The sequence below is a fragment of the Canis lupus genome, chromosome 15 (genome assembly GCF_003254725.2).
Source record: "Canis lupus dingo isolate Sandy chromosome 15, ASM325472v2, whole genome shotgun sequence".
NCBI classification, from domain to species: domain Eukaryota; kingdom Metazoa; phylum Chordata; class Mammalia; order Carnivora; family Canidae; genus Canis; species Canis lupus.
This window is the reverse complement of record NC_064257.1, coordinates 10,508,805-10,528,356: the sequence shown is the minus strand read 5'-3', so window position 1 is coordinate 10,528,356 and position 19,552 is coordinate 10,508,805. Positions and strand designations below refer to the sequence as shown.

The window sequence follows — 19,552 nt, the reverse complement described above, 5'->3', positions numbered from 1 at the left end:
CTGGATGCAGGGCCTTTGCCAAATATATGTTTTGCAAATATTTTATCCTAGTCTTTGACTGCTGTTCCTTTTATTCCTAAATTTTATCTACTGAAGAGCAAAAGCTGCAAACTGTGATGAGGTCAGCTAACCTTTTTCTTTTATGGTGAGGGATTCTAGTGTTCTAAGAAATTTTTGCCTACCCTCAGGCCTTAAAAGATTTTCTGTATTTTCTTCTACCAGTTTTACAGTTTAACTTTTGCATTTAGATCTATGATCCATTTCAAGGTAATTCTTGTGTATGGCAAAAAAAAAATTTTTTTTTCTTGTGTATGGTTGAAGCTGTCCTTACTGAAATCACCGTTTGTTTTAAAGAAGACCATCCTTTCTCCATTGCACTATTTTGGTATCTTTGTACAAAACTGATTGATGACACAGACACACCCACACCCACAGATAAAGACCTATTCCTGAATGCTTTATTTTATCCATTGATCTATATGACTATCTTTACACAAATACTACGTATCACATTGTCTTGAGTACCGCATTTTTTTGGAAATCAGGCAATGTAAGTCCTCCAACTTTGTTCTTTTTCAAAACTGCTTTAGGAATCCTAGGTCCTTCATATTTCTATATAAATTTTAGAATTGACTTGCCAATTTCTTCCCCAAAAAAGCTATTGAGATTCTGATTGGGAATGCATTAAATTCACAGATTAGTGTGGGGAGAAAAACCACCTTATTTAGGTCCAATCTACGACCATGAAATTCTCCACTTCTAGGACCTTATAGGCATAACTCATCTTATTGTGCTTCATTTTATTGCACTTAACAGATAATTCTGGGGTGTTTTTTGTTGCTGGTGGTGGTGGGTTGGTTTTTTTTTTTTATTTTTTTTTAACAAATGAAGGTTTGTGGTAATTCTTCAGTGAGCAAGTCTACTGATGCCATTTTTCCAATAATAGTTTCTCACTTTTTGTCTCTGTTGCATTTTGGTAATTCTTGCAGTATTTCCAACTTTTCCATTATTATTATCATTGTTAGGGTTATATATGATCAGTGATCTTTGATGTTACAATTGTAATTGTTTTAGGGGACCATGAACCACACCCTAATAAGACAGTGAACTTAAATGTTATGTATATTCTGATTGCTCTACCAATCAGCTTTTCCCTATCTCTCTTGCTCTCCACAGGCTTCCCTATTCTGAGACACAATATTGAAATTACACCAATTAATAATCCTACAATGGGCCCTGAATGTTCAAGTGAAAGCAAGAGTTCCATGTTTCTCACTTTAAATTAAAAGCTACAAATGATTAAGCTTAGTAAGGAAGACATGTTGAAAGCCAAGATAGATTGAAAACTATGCCTCTTGCGCCAGTTAGCCAAGTTGTGAATGCAAAGGGACAATTCTTGAAGGAAACTAAAAATGTTACTCCAGTGAACACATGGTGAATGATAGGAAGTGAAACAGCCTTATTGCTGATATGGTGAAAGTTTGAGTGGTCCAGATGAAAGATCACACTAGCGACAACATTCCCTGAAGTCAAAACCTAACCCAGAGCAAGACCCTAACTCTCTTCAATTCTGTGAAGACTAAGAGAGGCGAAGAAGCTGCAGAAGAAAAATTTGAAGTCAGCATAAGTGAGTTTGTGAGGCTGAAGGAAAGAAGCCATCTCCATAAAATGAAATTGCAAGGTGAAGCAGCAAGTGCTGATGTAGAAACTGCAACAGATTATCTAGAAGCTCTAGCTAAAATAATTAATGAAGGTAGCTGCACTAAACAAGATTTTCAATGTAAACTAAACAGCCTTTTATTGGAAGAAGATGCCATCTAAGTCTTTCATAGCTAGAGAGGAGAAGTCAATGCTTGGCTGTAAAGCTTGTGCAATGGACAGGCTGAGTCTTGCAAGAGGCTAATGCAGCTGGTGACTTTAAGTTGAAGTCCATGCTCCTTTACCCTTCTGAAAATCTTAGGGCCCTTAGGAATTACACTAAATCTTCTCTGTCTGTGCTCTTTAAATCAAACAAAGCCTACATGAGAGCACATCTGTTAACAACATGGTTTACTGAGTATTTATTTTAAGCCCACTGTTGAGACCTGCTGCTCAGAAAAAAAAAAGATTTCTTTCAAAATACTACTGGCTCATTGACAATGTTCCTGGCCACCTAAGAGCTCTGATGGAGATGTACAAGAGTAATGTCCTTTTCATGCCTGCTAACACAGCATCTATTCTGTAGCCCATGGGTCAAGAATTTCTTTTGACTTTCAAGTTTTATCATCTAAGAAATCCATTTTTTAAGGCTATTGCTGCCACAAATAGTGATTCATCTGAGAGATCTAGGCAAAACAGATTAAGTACGTTCTGGAAAGAATTAACCATTCTAGAAACCATTAAGAGCATTCCTGATTCATGAAGAAGTCAAAATATCAACATGAACAAGAGCTTGGAAAAAGTTGATTCCAAACCTCATGGAAGACTGAGGGGTTCAAGACTTCAGTGGAGGAAGGAGAAACTGCAGATGGGGTGGAAAGAGCAAGAGAACTAGAATTAGAATTGGAGTCTGAAATTGTGACTGAATGGCTACAATCTGATGATAAAACTTGAACAGATGAGGAGCTGCTTTTTATGGATGAACAAGAAAATGGTATCTTGAGAAGGAATCAACTGGTGAAGATGATATGAAGATTGTTAAAATGACAACAAAAGATTTAGAATACTACATAAACTTATCTAATAAAGCAACAGCATGATTTGAGAGGATTCACTCCAATTTTGAAAGAAGTTCTACTGTGGATAAAATGCTATCTAACAGTATGGCATGATATAAAGAGATCATCCATGAAAGAAAGACTCAATCAGTATACATCAAATTTTATTGTCTTATTTTAACCAATTGCCACAGCCACCTCAATCTTCTGCAACCACCAATCAGCTGTCATTGAAATCAAGGCAAGATCCTCCACCAGCAAAAAGATTATAACTTACTGAAAGCTCACATGATGGTTAGCATCTTTCAGTAATAAAGTATTTTTAAATTAAGGTATGTACATTGATTTTTAGACAAAATGCTATTGCACACATAACAGACTACCGTATGACATAAATTAACTTTCATGTGCAATAGGAAACAAAAAATTCATTTGACTCACTTTATTGCAATATTTGTTTTACTGCTGTGGTTTGGAACCAAACCTACAATATCTCCAAGATCTTACATATATTTAGTTAGATTTATCGGTAAATATTTCATGTTTTGGGGTGGAATCATGAATAGTATAATATTTCAAAAACTCTATTTACAAAATTTTATTTGGTGCTATATAGTAATTTTAGTGTTTTTTGTTTGCTTTTTTGGTATATTAATATTATAGGCTCTCCTTGTTAACTTCACTTGAAACATTTAGTAGCTTTTTTTGTTGATTATATTGGACATACAAAAAAACAAACTACTAAACACTGTGTATAAGAATAAAGATAACTTATATAAATTACAAATTCCATAAATTACAAAATATGCTATTTAATTTTGTTTTGGTTAGATATGATATACTTGATTGCAGTCCTCTAAAATTTATTAAGACTTGGTCAAGTTGGTTAAAAGTGTTGCTCAAATCTTCTATACCCTTATCTGCCATCTTCCTGTAATGGCTGAGAAAGCAATGTGAAATCTCTAGGTATAATTGTGAACCTGTCATTCTTTTGGTCTTGTCAGTTTTTATTTTATTCATTTTGAAACTATTGTTACGTGAATACATATTCAAGATTGTTATATCTTCTTGAACTGCCCTTTCAATCACTATGAAATTTCTCTTTTTAGTCCTGGTAATATTTTTTATGCTGTACTTTGATTTTTTTTTTTTAAGATTTTATTTATTCATGAGAGACAGAGACAGAGACAGAGACAGAGACAGAGAGAGGCAGAACATAGGCAGAGGGAGAAGCAGGATCCATGAAGGGAGCCCAACGTGGGACTCAATCCTGGATCATGCCCTAAGCCGAAGGCGGTGCTAAAACTGCTGAGACACCAGGGCTGCCCTGTACTTTGATGTTAATCTAGTCATTATAGCTTATGTTAGTGTTTACAAATATTTTCCCATTTCATTTATGTCTAACTTATTACTGTCACATTTAAAGTATGTTTCTTATAGACAATATAGTTAGTTGAGTCTTGCTTTTTAACACTCAGTTTGATAATCTTCTGCCCTTTAATGTACAGACCATTTATATTTACTGTAATTATAATGTGGTTGGATTTAAATCTTTCATCTTGCTATTTGTTTTGTACATATCCCATTTTTTTCCTTTTTCCTAACTTATTCTGGAAAATGTTTTTAGAGTTCTTTAATCTCTCTTAATAGTTTATTAACTACATTTTTTGTTTTTTTATTAGTTGCTCTAAATATACAATATGCATCTTTAGTATAATAGACTATCTTCAATTTATTATATCACTTCATGTATAAGAAGTAACCCTACAACAGTACAATTCTATTCTGTCTTTCATGCTATTGTCATATATTTTATTTCTACATATATCCAAAAGTCAATTAACATTTTTTCTTTAAATAGTTATCTTTTAAAGAAATGAAAAACAGAAGGAAAAATGTCTTTTATATGAAACCACATTTTAGCATTCTGGTGTCATCTTCCTCTTGCCTAAAGAATTTCCCTCAATATTTTTTATAGTGCAAGTTTGCTAGCACCAAATTCTCTCAGTTTTTATTTTTAAAAAAGTATTTTTCCTTCAGTTTTGAAAGATTATTTTCACCTGATATATAATTCTAAGTTGTCATTTTTTTAAACTTTCAGTACTTTAAAAATGTCATCCCACTGCTTTTTGGTTTGCACTGTTTCTGATGAGAAATCTGAAGAGTCTATATTTGTTTTTTTATTCTTTCTGCCTTGAAATTTATTTCTCTTTATCACTTGTTTTCAGCAATTTGATAATGATATTCCTTAGTGTAGAAATCTTTGTGTTTCCTCTTAATGGAGTTCGTTGAGCTTTTTGGATCTAAAAATTTTATAGTTTCCATTAACTATGGAAAAACTTGAGAGATTATTTCCTGAAGTATTTTTTTGTCTTGACCTCCTTCCCCGATCTTTTCTCTCCCTTTAGGATTTCAATTGCATGTATGTTAGACTGCTTGATTTTGCCTTAGAGGTCACTGACACTTTGTTCATTCATTGTCTTTTTTTCTCTCTGTGCTTCAATTTAGATAGTTTCTATTGTTACATATTAAGTTCACTGGTCTTTCCTTTGGCAGTTTGTAATCTGCCATTAAGCCATCCAGTAAAACTGTCATTTCAGGTATTATATTATCTCTAGAATGATGTTATTCCATTTTATATATTCTTTATATATTCTCCCCTCCTCAGTAAGTTCATGTTTTTAAATCCTTGAGCATATTCATAATATTTATAATAGCTGAAGTCCCTATGTACTAATTTCATTATCTAAGTCACTTCTAGATCTATTTCTTTTGACTAATTTCTCTCCTGATTGTGGGTTAGGTTTCCCTGTTGTTTATACGTATAGTTAACTTTTGACTGGTTCTGGACTCTGTTTCTTAGTGGCAGTTATTTGTTAATCAACTTGTTCCTTTTGAAGGTTGTTTTTAAGTGTATAAAACTTCAGTCTTAGAGTAGTCTTTACCCTATGGCTTGTTTATTCACTCTATTAAGGAGTGACACTTCTGGTGGGTAATTCCTGAATGCCCCACGTATACAGTCACTGAGTTGTCTCTATGATGGCTGGTGGGAACTCAAACTATTCCCAGTTCTGTGTGAGCTCTGAGATTTGTTTGCCTTACAGTTCTCAGTTGTTCTTTTTCCTAGAAGTTGTTCTTTGTCCAGCCTCCTGGAATTTCACCCTATGCATGCACAGATTGGTATTCAGCTAAATACCAGAGGTATAACACTATGTAGATTCCTAGATGTTTTTCCTTTGCAAGTACTCTACCTTGCAAAAAGTCTAGCTGTCTTGACTTCCCTAAACACATTGTCTCTTCAAACTCAATAAAATATGCAGGTTCTGGTTAGTTTCTTCTTCCTATTCTGGGATCCAGATATTGCCTCCAGGCAGAATGTAAGACCATAGGGCTCATTTGTTTCTTTCTTCAGAGTCCAGCACTACCTGCTGTCTAACATCTGAAAATAGTTATATCACATATTTTATCCAGTCTTTTAGTTGTTTATAGAAGGAAGAATATTTTCATAGCAGTTACCTTTCCATGGGCAGAAGCAGTAGTCTACAGGTTTGGGATTTTAATAGACTGAAATCAAGATTCATAGCATCAGATCATATAGTGCTTGTAAATTTCCTGTTGGGGGTTGTCTTGCTTCCATGTGTTTGCCCTAATATGTCCCTTGAATGTTTCATCTACCCTCCCGAATTTCTCACTCTCTCTGTTCAGGGTATAGACCATTTCACAACTTTTCATTCCTTTTAAAATTAAACTTTCTTCTGCTTTCAAAGCTTTTCTTTCTGGCTGTTTAGTCTTTGCCTGTGTTATTTGTAAAAGACTCTATATGTTAAAAAACAAAAAAAGACTCTATATGTTGACAAGGGGGCAATGAACGCTCTGAAGCTATGGAGACTCACCACCATTAGAAGCAACATTATCTATAGATTGCCTAAATTTGTCAGACCTAGGACAGGTCAACAAAGTAATTTAAATAGCATAAAAATGACCCTGAAGCTACCCAAAGAATGCTTCTGATTCTGCATGCGTATGTGATATAAAGAAGGTGCTTACTCAAGGGAAAAGGAGTTAATGTTTGTTGAATGCCTACTAAATACCAGACATTACACCAGGGGTTGGCAAACTTTTTCTGTAAAGGTCCAAACAGTAGATATTTTAGGCTCTGTGGCCATGTGGTTTTGTTGCAACCACATATCCCTGTGTAGGATGAGTAAAAGAAGCTATATACAAATGAGTGTGACTGTGTTCCAATAAATCATTATTTATAAAAATAGATGTTGAGTGGGATTTGGGCTGACAGTTATAGTTGCCAAACCCTGCATTACACTATGTGCTTTACCTGCTAGGTAAAACCATATGAAATTGTTAATATTCAACCATTTTGTTCTTAAAAAGTGGCAATTTCATATGTTTCAACCTGTTATGTTAATACATTTAATCTTCACAATAGACTTTCAAGCATGTCAATATCATCCTCATTTTGCAGATGAGGAAACAAAAATTCGTATCTTAAGTAACTTACCCAAATAATAGCAATATGGGGATTCAATGAACTTGGGTTGCCTTGCTCTGACACACACACATGCACACACTGGTACAAATCAGCTTGGTGTCATCCTGGCCCCCCCTTCCCCAACTATGTTATTCTATTTGTCACTAAAGAAAATATTGAGTTTTGATAATTTAATTTTTATTAGAAAGAAAATAAACCCAATTCTCAGTTTATCAAGTTATTATAATCATATAAAGTCATTGTTTAGTTGTTGTCATAGATGTCAACTTAGTGGAGCTTTGAATAATTCAAATGAGTGACTGTATAAAACACTATGTTTAATCCTTATAGGTCATACAAAGATGAGGAAGACAGTTCTTACTCTCAATTTTTAGAATTTATAAAAGAGAGGAACACAAGAATATAAATTAAAATGCAATCATATATCCCTTTCTCTGGGAAGTCATTTTCTCACCACTCGTGTCAGCAAAACTGGTTGCTCCCTCTTCAATGATCCCTCTGTATTTACATAAACTTTAATTGTCATCACTTATACATTTGTCTCACACTGTTATTTTGCAATCCCTAAGGAATGAACCTGAAGAACAGGACTTTATTCTTGCAACTTTCAGTGCCAGCATGGTTACTGGCCTATAAAAGTTCTACAAATGTCAAGTGAATGAACAGATAGATGGATTTAAAAAACAGTAACAGCCAAAGGTTAACTATGTCAGATATTATCTAGTATTGACTACTTTAATCTTCTAAATAAACTTTGGAGTAACTGTATTTATAACTACTGACTCCATCTTCACAACACCTCTAGGAGTAATTATCTGTATTCTATAGTTACAGAGATTGACACCCAGAGATGTTAATTGTTTGTGGTTATTCAGAGCCAAGTGAGAGAAATGAAGGAAGGAAAGAACAAAATGAGGAAAAATTAAAATAACTTATAGAGAAAAACAGAGGGGCACCTGGGTGGCTCAGTCAGTTAAGTGTCCAACTCCTGGTTTCAGCTCAGGTCGTGATCTCATAGGTTATGGGATCGAGCCCTGTGTCAGGCTTTGTGCTAGGCAGGGAGTCTGCTTGGAGGTTCTCTCCCTCTATCATCCCTCTCTCCCATGCATGTATGCCCTCTCTCTCAAATAAATAAATAAATCTTTAAAAAATTAGACCAGAAATATAAACTAATTTCTAAGAAGGGTTGGAGAAGGTGGCATGGGAAGAGGCATAAGCAGTTTTTTAAAGAAAAGTCTCGGAGGAAGGAAATAATTGTTGTAGGTATTCCAGGTGGAGGGAACAGTATGATTAACAGGTACAGAGTAGGAAAGAACGTCATGTATATTTCAGTAGCAAAAAATGAGTAGTTAGCATAAGCTGAGATATATGTTATCATATTCAATCATTTATTCAAGAAATATTTATTGAGCATTTTTCTGTGCCTATATGGGAAAATAAACCTGGAAGAGAAATTTCAGAGCAAAGAATGAAGGGGTTTGAGTACCAGCGTAAAAATCTGCACATAAATCAACAAGTATTGGGCTGCCATTGAAGATAAGTAAGCAAGGCTGAATGTGATTCATTCTGTACTTCAGAAATGTTAATTCTGCAACAATGGATGGAATGACATAAAGAGGCTTATGAGTTTACTTAGTAGGTAACTACAGTGTAGTAAGTATGTAGTAACTGTGAGAGTCTATTCTGACAGCAGCTCCTATAAAGTGGAGGGGAGGGATCCAGTGGCAAGGGAGTGTTCATCATTTGACACCTGCCAAATCTAGTCCATCAGGGAGAAGTTACATAAGAAAATGGTTCCTATCAGAAGGATCAAAGTCAATAACATATCTACATTCACAAATTCTTTTAAAACTACAAAAAGGAAGGAGGAGTGTGTGTGGTTTTTACTTTATGTTATTAAAAATCATTGTGTAATGATTCTGCTTACAAATGATCTCATTTTCAACATGAAAGTATTTAATAAGCAGCTTTGTGATTCCTAACACATGCTTAAAGAACTGATTCTAAAATTTCTAATTTCTCAAGAGGCACCTGGGTGGCTCAGTTAGTTGAGTGTCAGACCCTGATTTTGGTCCAGGTTATGATCTCAAGGTCCTCAGACTGAGCCCTACATCAGGCTCTACACTCAATAGGGGGTCTGCTTGAAGATTCTCTCTCCTTCTGCTCCTCCCCCTGCTTGCTCTCTCTTTCTCTCCCTCAAGTAAATAAATCTTAAAAAAATAAAAATAAAATTCTTCATTTCTTAAATTCTGAGTTAGCAGTCCTTTAGCCAATGATGGAACCACAGAAGTCCACTAATAAACTCAAAAGAAAAAAAGGCACACAATAAAAAAGTATTAAACCTGAAGGATTAAATTATATTCACAGCCACTACTGTGCCACCTCTATCTCACCCAGCTCCATCTGAAGGAGAAGGGGGGTAAGTAAGTCTCCCATAAAGCAGAATGCCTGCAAATCCACCAGTGCTAAAGCACTGAGGAAGCAACTGGATATAAAAGCTGCTAGCGAGAATGTACTCTCTATTGGAGGGGCGAAGAAACCTAATTGTTACAGGCCTGGTACTGTGGTATTCAGTGAAATTAGAAGTTATCAGAAGTCTGCTGAACTTTCTGATTCGCAAACTTCCTTTCCAGTGGCTGGTGTAATAAATTACTCAGGACTTCAAAACGGATCTGTGCCTCTGGAGTGCAGGTATTGGTGGTTTGCAGGAAGCAAGTGAAGCCTATCTGGTGGGCCTTTCTGAAAACATCAATGGGTGTGCTATCCATGCCAAATGTGTAACAATTATGCCAAAAGCTAGTATGCTGCACATACGGAGAATGTGCTTAAGAATACACTATGATGGAAAACATTTCATTCTTTAATAAATAGAATTTCTCTTCTTCCTGTTATTGTTAATTGAGAATGTTACAAAGGTTTTTCCATCGGGTCAAAAGATACCTAAGCATATGACTGCAAGTGGAAAAATAGGGGACACAAATCAGGTATTGGCAGTTTTTCCATTTTCATTTGTGTGTGAATTTTTAATATAAATGCAGGGACATAAAGCATTAATGCAAGTCAAAATATTTCAGTAAACAAGTTTCAGCAGTTCAACTTTATAACAAGAATGATAAATAAACCTGTTAAATTTTTCTGCACAATGCAAACATTTGGATTTTTTTAAAACAAGTAAACTTCGTATTGATGGCTTAACTAAATGGTGTCTGTAGCATTTTTATCATACAGTAGATCCTTTCCATTCACTATACTTTTCTGAGTTGTCCTACATGCAAGTACATGTTTTTACTGTTGTCTTTCTGTGCCATTCCTATAAGTTTTCTATTAAAATACATTAAACTATTAAAAATTAAAAACAAAAACAGAAGGACTTTTCTTCCTTTCTATAAGTATTATTAAAACTTGGAATTTTAAAACCTACATATATTCAAATTGTCTGCATTATAATAAATGAGGTGTCTAGGCATAATTCAGTGTTAAAATTATTTCTACTCTCTGGAAACCAAGAGCGTCCTTGTTAAAGTGTAAAATGAGATTTCGCCTACTTGCAACTCCTTGTTCTCACAGCTGAACTGTCACAGCATGAAAACATTCCCCTACTGGTGCAGCTTTAGATACCTATTTCCCTGGTGAAAGAGTGCAAAAGGAACTGAAAGAGTTATTGACAATTCATACAGTATCCCATACCCCATTAGAGTACAACTACAAGCAAAGAAAATATTTCAACTCTGAAGGGAGATGGGACAACAATGTTTTAAATGATTGTTGGCTTCACTGAGAAGCATTGAAAATGTCAAAAGAGTGTAGTCTATCAAGTTGGTAAGAGACTCAAGATTATTCAAGAATCTAATTATAAGAAGTCTATTTCTTTGTCCCGTTTGCTAAGTCAAAGGTTAATGAGAGTACGCTAAAGAAAACATCTCCTGTGTTATTGCAAAAAATTTCTCATGCAACATAAAAATGTAAATGAAGAAAGCATTTTAATCTAGTTCTCTCCATTAACTTTTTAAAAAATAGCTTTTGAGGTATAATTTACATTCCATAAAATTTACTCATTTTTAAGTGTTCAATGATTTTTATCAAATTTAGAGTTATGCAACCTCGTCACAATCTAATTTTAGAACACTTGCATCATCTCAAATCCATTAAATTCTTGATCTAAGATATTCCCATAAATTCATGGAAGCCACCAGTATCTAAAGTTACTATATATTCAAAGCCACACAAATATCTGCAATTGAGCAGGAAAAGTGCAAACTAACCTCACTTTTAATGACCTTTATAATCAATCCTCTACTCTGGCACTGGGAAGAAGATGTTCAGGTGCTTTCTCTGAAAGTTAAACCATTCTAAGTATTAAGTTATGGCACACTGTCTTGGAAAGAAATTAATTATATTTTTGTTGGTAACACATTTCAGGCTGTTTACACAGCTGACATTTCTCAGCTGTACCCAATTCATGCCCTAAGCTGTGAGGACGATCTTGTTTTGTAGCAGATGCCTCCACTTGAGTGATTTAAATAAGTAAAAAACACCAGTGCCTGCAACAATATAGATTACAAGCACCAGATTTATGAGTTTTTATAATCCTAATGAAAGAAAGGTTTCATGACATTTCTTTGGCTGGGATCTCCTTAGAAGACTACAGTTATAAGCCATTTTTGCCAAAACCTAAATACTGGAGCTAGTGGATCTGCTATGGCACCAGTTAAAGGCAGCCTGGCCCTAAACATCTTTGTTGTATCAAATCATGCAGCTCAAGGCAACATCCTGCCAATGTGGCAACATTTGCTCTGGGGAGGTGTGGGCAGGCATCACTTCACAGGTTCTGGGACAAGGTGCAAATATGAATAATGAGGCAAAAAGAATCAAGTCTCTTAATGGAGATTCCCGCTTGTGTTAGCTGTGACTTAGATACAGTACCAGGCAGTATTATAGTCTCGAATATGGTGAGTTTAAGCTGCTTTCCATATTCTCCTATAGGGAATGAAATTCCATTAGAACTCTGGTAAAAAATTAAATGTTCTAACAATCATTAGAACATGGGCCTCATAAAAGACTGTCAACTCAGTTTAATTTTTTAACACCTAAAACGTATAAGGCACAATGCTGCAAAAGAATTCAGCACTGAATTTTTCACTAAGTTTACTTATCACTCTTGGAACTTGCATCTGAAAAGCTTATTTCAATCTGGCATCTTCAAGTATGGGGTCTCAAAGCTTTTGAAACCCTATGAAGTCTCACATTTCTGGACTAAATCACCTTATGTTCTTAAAATTATTTTTGCTTTAAACTTTGTATTATAGGAAATTTCAAATATATACAAAAGTTGAGAAAACAGTATAATAAATTGAATTTACACATCATCCAGCTTTGACAATTATCAACACATGGCTAATATGGATTTGCCTATCTACTTACTGTACCAACTCCACATGTTATTTTTTTCCACAAGTTATTCTGAAGCAAATCTCAAATTCCATTTCATTTATATAACCCAGCCAATTCTTGCATGTGATACTTACGTGAGCTAGTATTATGTTAATATTAATTGTAATAGTGACTCATTTATTGAGTGTCTACTATGAGCCAGGTACAATATATACATGTTATGTGTATATATATACATAAACACTAATCATCCGCATAACAGTACTGCAAATTAGTGAGATAACTAAAGCTCAGAGATTTTAAATGACATGCTCAGATCTTATTTTCTTCTATTAATGTTATTATTTCTTGTAGCAGATTATTAGACAATGCTAAGAACATTTCTGGTTTCTCCACGTCTCCCCAGATAAACAGAAGGCTATCATTTATGAACATTATTCTTATTTTTGTAAAAATAAATGTAGCACATTTTCTGTCACATGTGTAAAGTTTTTTCCAACAGGGAAAAAAAAAAATCCAAACTAAAACCAACAACCACAGCCCTGCCAGTTAGCCATGGACAACCAGCCAATAATCCTAATGATTTACTATATCAACATTAAGATCAGTTGCTTAGAAATAAATGTGCCTATACATAAATAATTTTTTTCCTGAAAGGTTCACTTAAAAAAAAAAATGTTCCTCTATCTTCTGATTATTTTTAAAGTTTTATAACCTATAATGCATTTTCCAAAAGCACAGTGTTTAAATCGTGGAGTAATTTAGACACAGATATCATCTACATAAATTGTTTAAAAATGTTTCTATCTTCCATAAAATGTATCACAGTTATGCTGAAAGAGAATGAGTAATTATTATCCAGATAGAAACATAGTATTTACTAGAAAATACAAAAAGGTAATTCACTTCTTAGCTATAATCGTATGTGGGTGTTTATTATTAAAAGGTGTTCACAAAGTCTCAATTTCTTTTTAGCCCTATTTATTACAAACAGTGGACTTAATGTCAACATTCTTGAAACATTCTCAATTTTTCCTTTTTTTTTTTTTTCTTTTAAAGGGTATCTAGTTAGAAAAAGATTATGGGTAAAAGTGGCCAAAATATAATTTCAGCTGGCCTCCTTATATGATAAAATTATTCTTTCTTGGAAAAGAATAATCACTGCAAACAGAGAAGAGATAGGAAAGGTTTCAAAATTTATAATAGGATAATCATTGTAAATAGATTTAACAATAGGTAAATATGACAGACTAAATCTTTTCTCTAGCTTTTAATGGTGATGAAAATTATGGGTATATTTAAGAAGAGCCATTAATATTTCTGTAAAAATTAACTTTTTAAAAAGGTATCAACTGACTATGGGAAATGTAGTTTTAAAATTAAATCTAATGATTAGGTTGATTTTGAGACATTTATAATTTAGGGAAAAAAAATTTTGTCCTTGGGATATTTCACTAGGAACGTCTAAATATATTCTTCCCATCAAGGAAAAAAATTAAGTGAAAGCAAGCAATATCAAACTCCTGATATTGATACTACATTATTACCAAAAGAATGTTGATATACTTGGTTTATGATATCTGCTTTGCAAGTGAATTCAAATTATCACAACTCCTTATTTTCACATTATTTGATTTATAAGGTTCTTTCAATGGAGCATTCAACACATTTGATTCTGCTTATTATCAGAGCCAATTAGACTGAAAGTGGCAAAAGAGAGAAGAGAATAAAAAACTGATAACTCAACTGTCACTTACCGAGTCATCTGTGGCAGAAGTTGGCCAGCCCTCCCATAATTGATGGCGAACGGGGATACTCGTAAGGTCATACACATTTCTCTTTACCTACACAAAGAAAAAGCACAATTAAAATAAGGTTTCCATATGACTTAGGATCATTGCCACTTACATGATGTATTTCCTTTTCCTTTTCTCTTCTGGATTTGAAACCAAAATTTGAAACTCGGAAAACAAAAGTCAGAAAAATTTTGTGAAAAATTCTAAACCAAATTTGAAAGCAGAGATCCTCAATGAAGGCTAGATGAAATGAAGGTTCAAGAAACATCTCCCTCTACCGATTGTTTTTATATTCCGGGATGACTTTAAGCTTCTTTTCAGTCAGAAATCTTTAGGTACACAGTTCATCTATGATAGACTATAATTATAAATGTTAATAATCTATTAAGTTTTTAAATGACTCAAGATGTGCAATAAACAAAAGATGTACCTCAAGTTTCTATGTGGGAGAGAGAGAAGATGGTAGTTTTTGTTTGTTTTGTTTCATTTTTTGGAGAGGGCAGGAGGAAAAGCCTGAAACTATATTATTTGCTGTAAGTTTCAAAGATATAAAAACTTAATAAAGCAGCACAAGATTATTTCTTTGATATTACTCTAAATTAAAAATTATTTCAACAGATTATTAGCTAAAAACCATCTGTTAACATACTATTTAGGCTCTTCCTGAAAATAGAGTAATGATACCTTTCAAAATACTGTTAAAGATGAAAAACTACTACTCTCAACCAGCAACATTATACCTTTCATTTTAAAAGGACAGGAGGCAAGTAATTTCTCCAAATAAAGTGTTGGAAGGTTAAACTCTATGTTACCCAGTAATTAAGAGGTGTCATATCTGTCTTCAGCTTTACTTATAAATAGGATACAGAAATTCTATTTCATTCTGAATGTACAAATTTTAAAAAATAACAAGTCCTATGAATTGAGAGATCACTCATCTTAAACTAACTCTTCCGGTTAGTTACAGGATTACCCTTGACTGTAACAAGTAAAGCTAATATTGAAATGTTGCACATAATCCGTTCTATGATGCCACTTCGATATGGAAAACAAGCAGTATTCATTCATGTTTTAAAAATGCAGAATCCTAAAGTATCATGTTGTCCAATTACAGCATCTTGTATCACATTACTGTTTATTAGACATAAACACATCTAAGTTATCCTTCCAGTGAAACAGAGATATATATTCACTGTGGAAAAGGAAAAGAAGAAAAGAAAAGAAAGAAAAGAAAGAAAAGAAAAGAAAAGAAAAGAAAAGAAAAGAAAAGAGAAAAGAAAAGAAAAGAAAAGAAGAAAAAAGAAAACAAAACAAAACATGGAACTCAATCTATTTTTTATCTCTAATGTACACCTGTGAAAAAAGACTAAGTAAGTGAGAACTGAGGAGCTTGGGGGCATGGCTTGATCCCCACTCAATTCAAACAAACAGCTTTTCTTCAGAGGGTCTTAGCAAGGGCCAGTCTACCATGCAGTATTTTGTTTATGGTCAGTTTTATTAAGTTTGGAAATTTTCATTAATTATTACCAACTCAACAATTTAACCAAATGCAGAGGGCAAACTTCTGACCACTTCCACTAGCCAAACTACTCTGTCATGCTAAACACTAGTGCTCTTAAGGAGAAAAGTGTTCCATAAACTCAAAGCATTATATTAATAAAAGAAAGGGAAAGGTCAGAAAAGGGAGTATGAGGAGACTTTAGGTCTCAACAAAAAAATTCCCTTGAATTATGTTGAATTATGTTGTCAAGATATACCCAAGCTTCATCGGCTATTTTTTGGGGTGAAAAAAGAAAGGCAAGACAAATATTTACATCTGTTAGAAAGGTGGCAAGCCTACCCCAGCCTTGAAGAGTATATACAAATACTATGTGTTGGGTATATAAACAAATAACTCTGGAGTGGGATTCTTTAAATTCCACCTTAATTCCAAAACACAACAATATGGTATTATGAAATAAACAGTATTTTTCTTCTTCCATTAACTCATCTGCAACTGCACTGAATTGAATAACATTCCTGTGCTATTCTAAGCCTGAAAAGCATGTTCTGGCTATAGTGTTATGTTGGTATAAAGCACAACGCCAGACTGATGTGCTGAACAAAAGTGATCAAAGTTAGAGTAATGTTAGCCATTGCACAAGTATTTGGCTTCATTGTTCTTCCCAGAATGACATCTGTTAAGCAACTTGTCATAGAATAAACTGGTTAATGGGGACAGAACTTGGCTGAGACAGTACAACGTAAAGCATATTAGGCAAAGCAATTGGCTAATGTTGGATTGTTCCAATGGAAAAACTAAATTGACAGTTTCTGAGATTAAGTGAAAAGAATCGTGTGTTAAACCACAATCACTAAACAACAATTTAGGTGAAAACAAACTAGTCTTTCAAAAATAATTCTATATTTTATCAATGCTGTAACCATAGGCATATTTTACCATCATATGAAAGACAGATAAGTGACACAATAGCAAAAGTACAAAATGAGTGATGGTTTTACTGATGGAGATATTCAAATTCCATTATCTTCATTGACAGTTTTACTTAATTAAAATTTTACGTCACAATCTTGCAGAGAAGGAAAAAATCCCAAATGTACACAAAAGTAAAAATGATTCTTTTAAAAAATTAGTATTGTAGGAAACCTGAATAACAAAATATAGCTGTGTATAAAATGATGCAGATGAATTTAAGGTCATCATGAATCAAATGAAGAATAAAGAGAGGGAAGAAGGAAGGAGAAACAGAAAGAAGACTGAGATGCTGGGAGGAGAAAGGTAGGATTAAAGGGAAGAAAGAAGGCGAAAGGGGCTGGGCAGGAAGAGAGAGAAACTGAGAGACTGATTTCAGAGATTTGACAGTACTTAAGAGACAGAAAGAACACACACACAGGCTAGTATGTTGTAGCTGGCATGCCCAGCTGCCATTATTGTGCTACTTCTGATGGAGTTTTATCTTCAGAGATTTGTGTTAAACTCCAGTTAAGGACAAGTGGCACTTCATAGGGTAACATTTCCTAAGGGCCTTTTTGTCTTACACATTTTCTTTGATCAGCATTGGTTCAATATCATGCTGAATCTTTCAACTCTGGTTATGCATTAAGCTCTAAATCTATGAGATTTCAGGCTGCTAAACTATGCAAATGTTTCAATTAGTTCCGAAGAAATTTAATAAACGCTTTGATTACCAGTGAACAATAAAGTTATGTTGCAAACTATACTGTATATGGATCAAGCATTCTAGATTAACAACAGACTTTTCAGTTTGTTTTGTAGATTTTCTAAAAGATTAGTTTCAATTCTTCCCATTGCTTCAGATGAGACCATTATTTGTGACTAAGACAAAAAATCATATTAATTTGAAATAGTATAGGATTAATATTACTAATTTATTTGCTTTTTATAATTAATAAACATCTGTTTATTACACTATAATTAACGTAAAAAGCTAAGCAATGCTCTCTACTTCAAACCTCATATTTCCTTATGTGGAATTTTCAGTGATAAACACAGCACTGGGGAAAAGACCATTTTATTATGACCTGTTCAGTATAAAATTATATAAATAAGATCTTCATCTCCAATAAAGGTTTCTTTTAAGTTCCATAAATTTTCAAATGATTTTATTTTTTAAGTTAAATTTTACCAGAATTTCTTGGAAAAAAATTCTTAGGAAGTTATGTTCAAAAGCTAAAAGCTAAATTTTGAGGTTCAGATTAGCCTCAAATGAGTTGTTTATAGCTATTCAAAATGAAATATATATATAAAAAAACTTAGTAGAAACTTGTTAGCCTTAATAAAATCATTCTTTGCATGCTAAATGATGATCAAACTACTGAAAAACATTTCAGGGAACTTTAAATGTCATTTCAGTATTATCCAAGTGAAAGCAGATTCTGACAGTAGAAAAGGCACAAGGTTTGAGGTATTATGGAATAATGAGAGGAGAAACTAGATTTGTAGGCCTAATTTTGCTCTGCTGTTTTGGTGGGCAAGTTGGTGGAATCTCTCTGAGACTTAATTTATTCAGTATTAGAAGAGCATAAAACAAGATCACTTCTGATTTTCAAAATTCTAAAATTCTATGATACTACTGGAGTTAATCATAGAAACAGGAAAAGAAGAGCTAACTGTAACAAGCAAGTAATGTGGGCAAGTTTATAATCATTTAATGTTAGAACATGGAAGAAAAATAGTAGAGTTAATACATCAAAAAGGAAAATTGCAAATAATTTCAGATAAGAAATACAGATTTGTAATGAGCATTAGGTGAATTTTTTTCTTAGATGAGAAAAGTCTTAGCTTTTGCTTTTTATTACACTAAAAAGTCTAAATTTTTTTAAAAGGCTAAATAACAGTTTCCTCTCATGAGTTCTCATTTAAAAATAAAGCTGGTCATGTTGGTTTCTCAAATAACTATTCCATCAACCAAATGTTATCAGTGAGGCTATGGTTTTGCCAGAATACTATTAGCTAAGTGATACAGTTGTAAAGTTCTATTAATTTATGTCAACATCTTTAAAATTTTTGAAATCTGGCTCAGGGCTCTTCATATATCAAACATCTTAATATAGCAAAAAAAAAAAAGAAACAAAATACTTAATTGTCATGGGATTAGAATAGCTATCAGTTTATGAGCATTCTAATTCCTAAATTTTCTGAATTAAGAATACTATGGCAAATTACAACCCTTACTCAAAAGCATCCTGAAACAGACATCTATCTTATTCTCTTACCAATCTTAGAAGAAAAAGGCCTTTGGTCCTATTAGAACCTGAGCTTATCCAAATTTTAATTATATCAAATTCTGAACTCCAAGTACTTCACACTATCAAATGATGCTCTGGCTAGGAGTTTGCTAAATAATAACTGCACTGAACAAATAAGTTTTTGTGTGGGGGTGTTTAAATCAAAATAAGGCATACAGACTAGGCTTCCTTCCAGTTTCCTAGCAATCTTTGGTGTTCTGAAAGGCTTATAGTTAAGAAACCAATCATTCCTGATCCAGACTGGGTTTTGAACACATACTTCATATCTAAGGACTTTCCTTTTTCTTCTTCTTTTTTAAACATATTATATACTCACTGCACTTGCAGATGGATTTGTTTTACTAAGATGCAAGTTAAAACCCTTCTAAAAATCCTTCCTGAACAAAAACACT

The 19,552-nt window shown here is 33.5% G+C and overlaps 1 protein-coding gene across 5 annotated transcripts in view; it reads right to left on the bottom strand.

Annotated features, from left to right (window-relative positions):
- The window catches only part of FAF1 (Fas associated factor 1), a 460,703-nt gene that overhangs the window by 178,982 nt on the left and 262,169 nt on the right, over positions 1-19,552 (bottom strand). For all 5 annotated transcript variants that reach the window (XM_025420121.3, XM_025420122.3, XM_049094402.1 and 2 more), the window contains one exon: positions 14,352-14,438. In XM_025420121.3, coding sequence (XP_025275906.1) covers positions 14,352-14,438 — 87 coding nt within the window. The remainder of the gene's footprint in view (positions 1-14,351; positions 14,439-19,552) is intronic.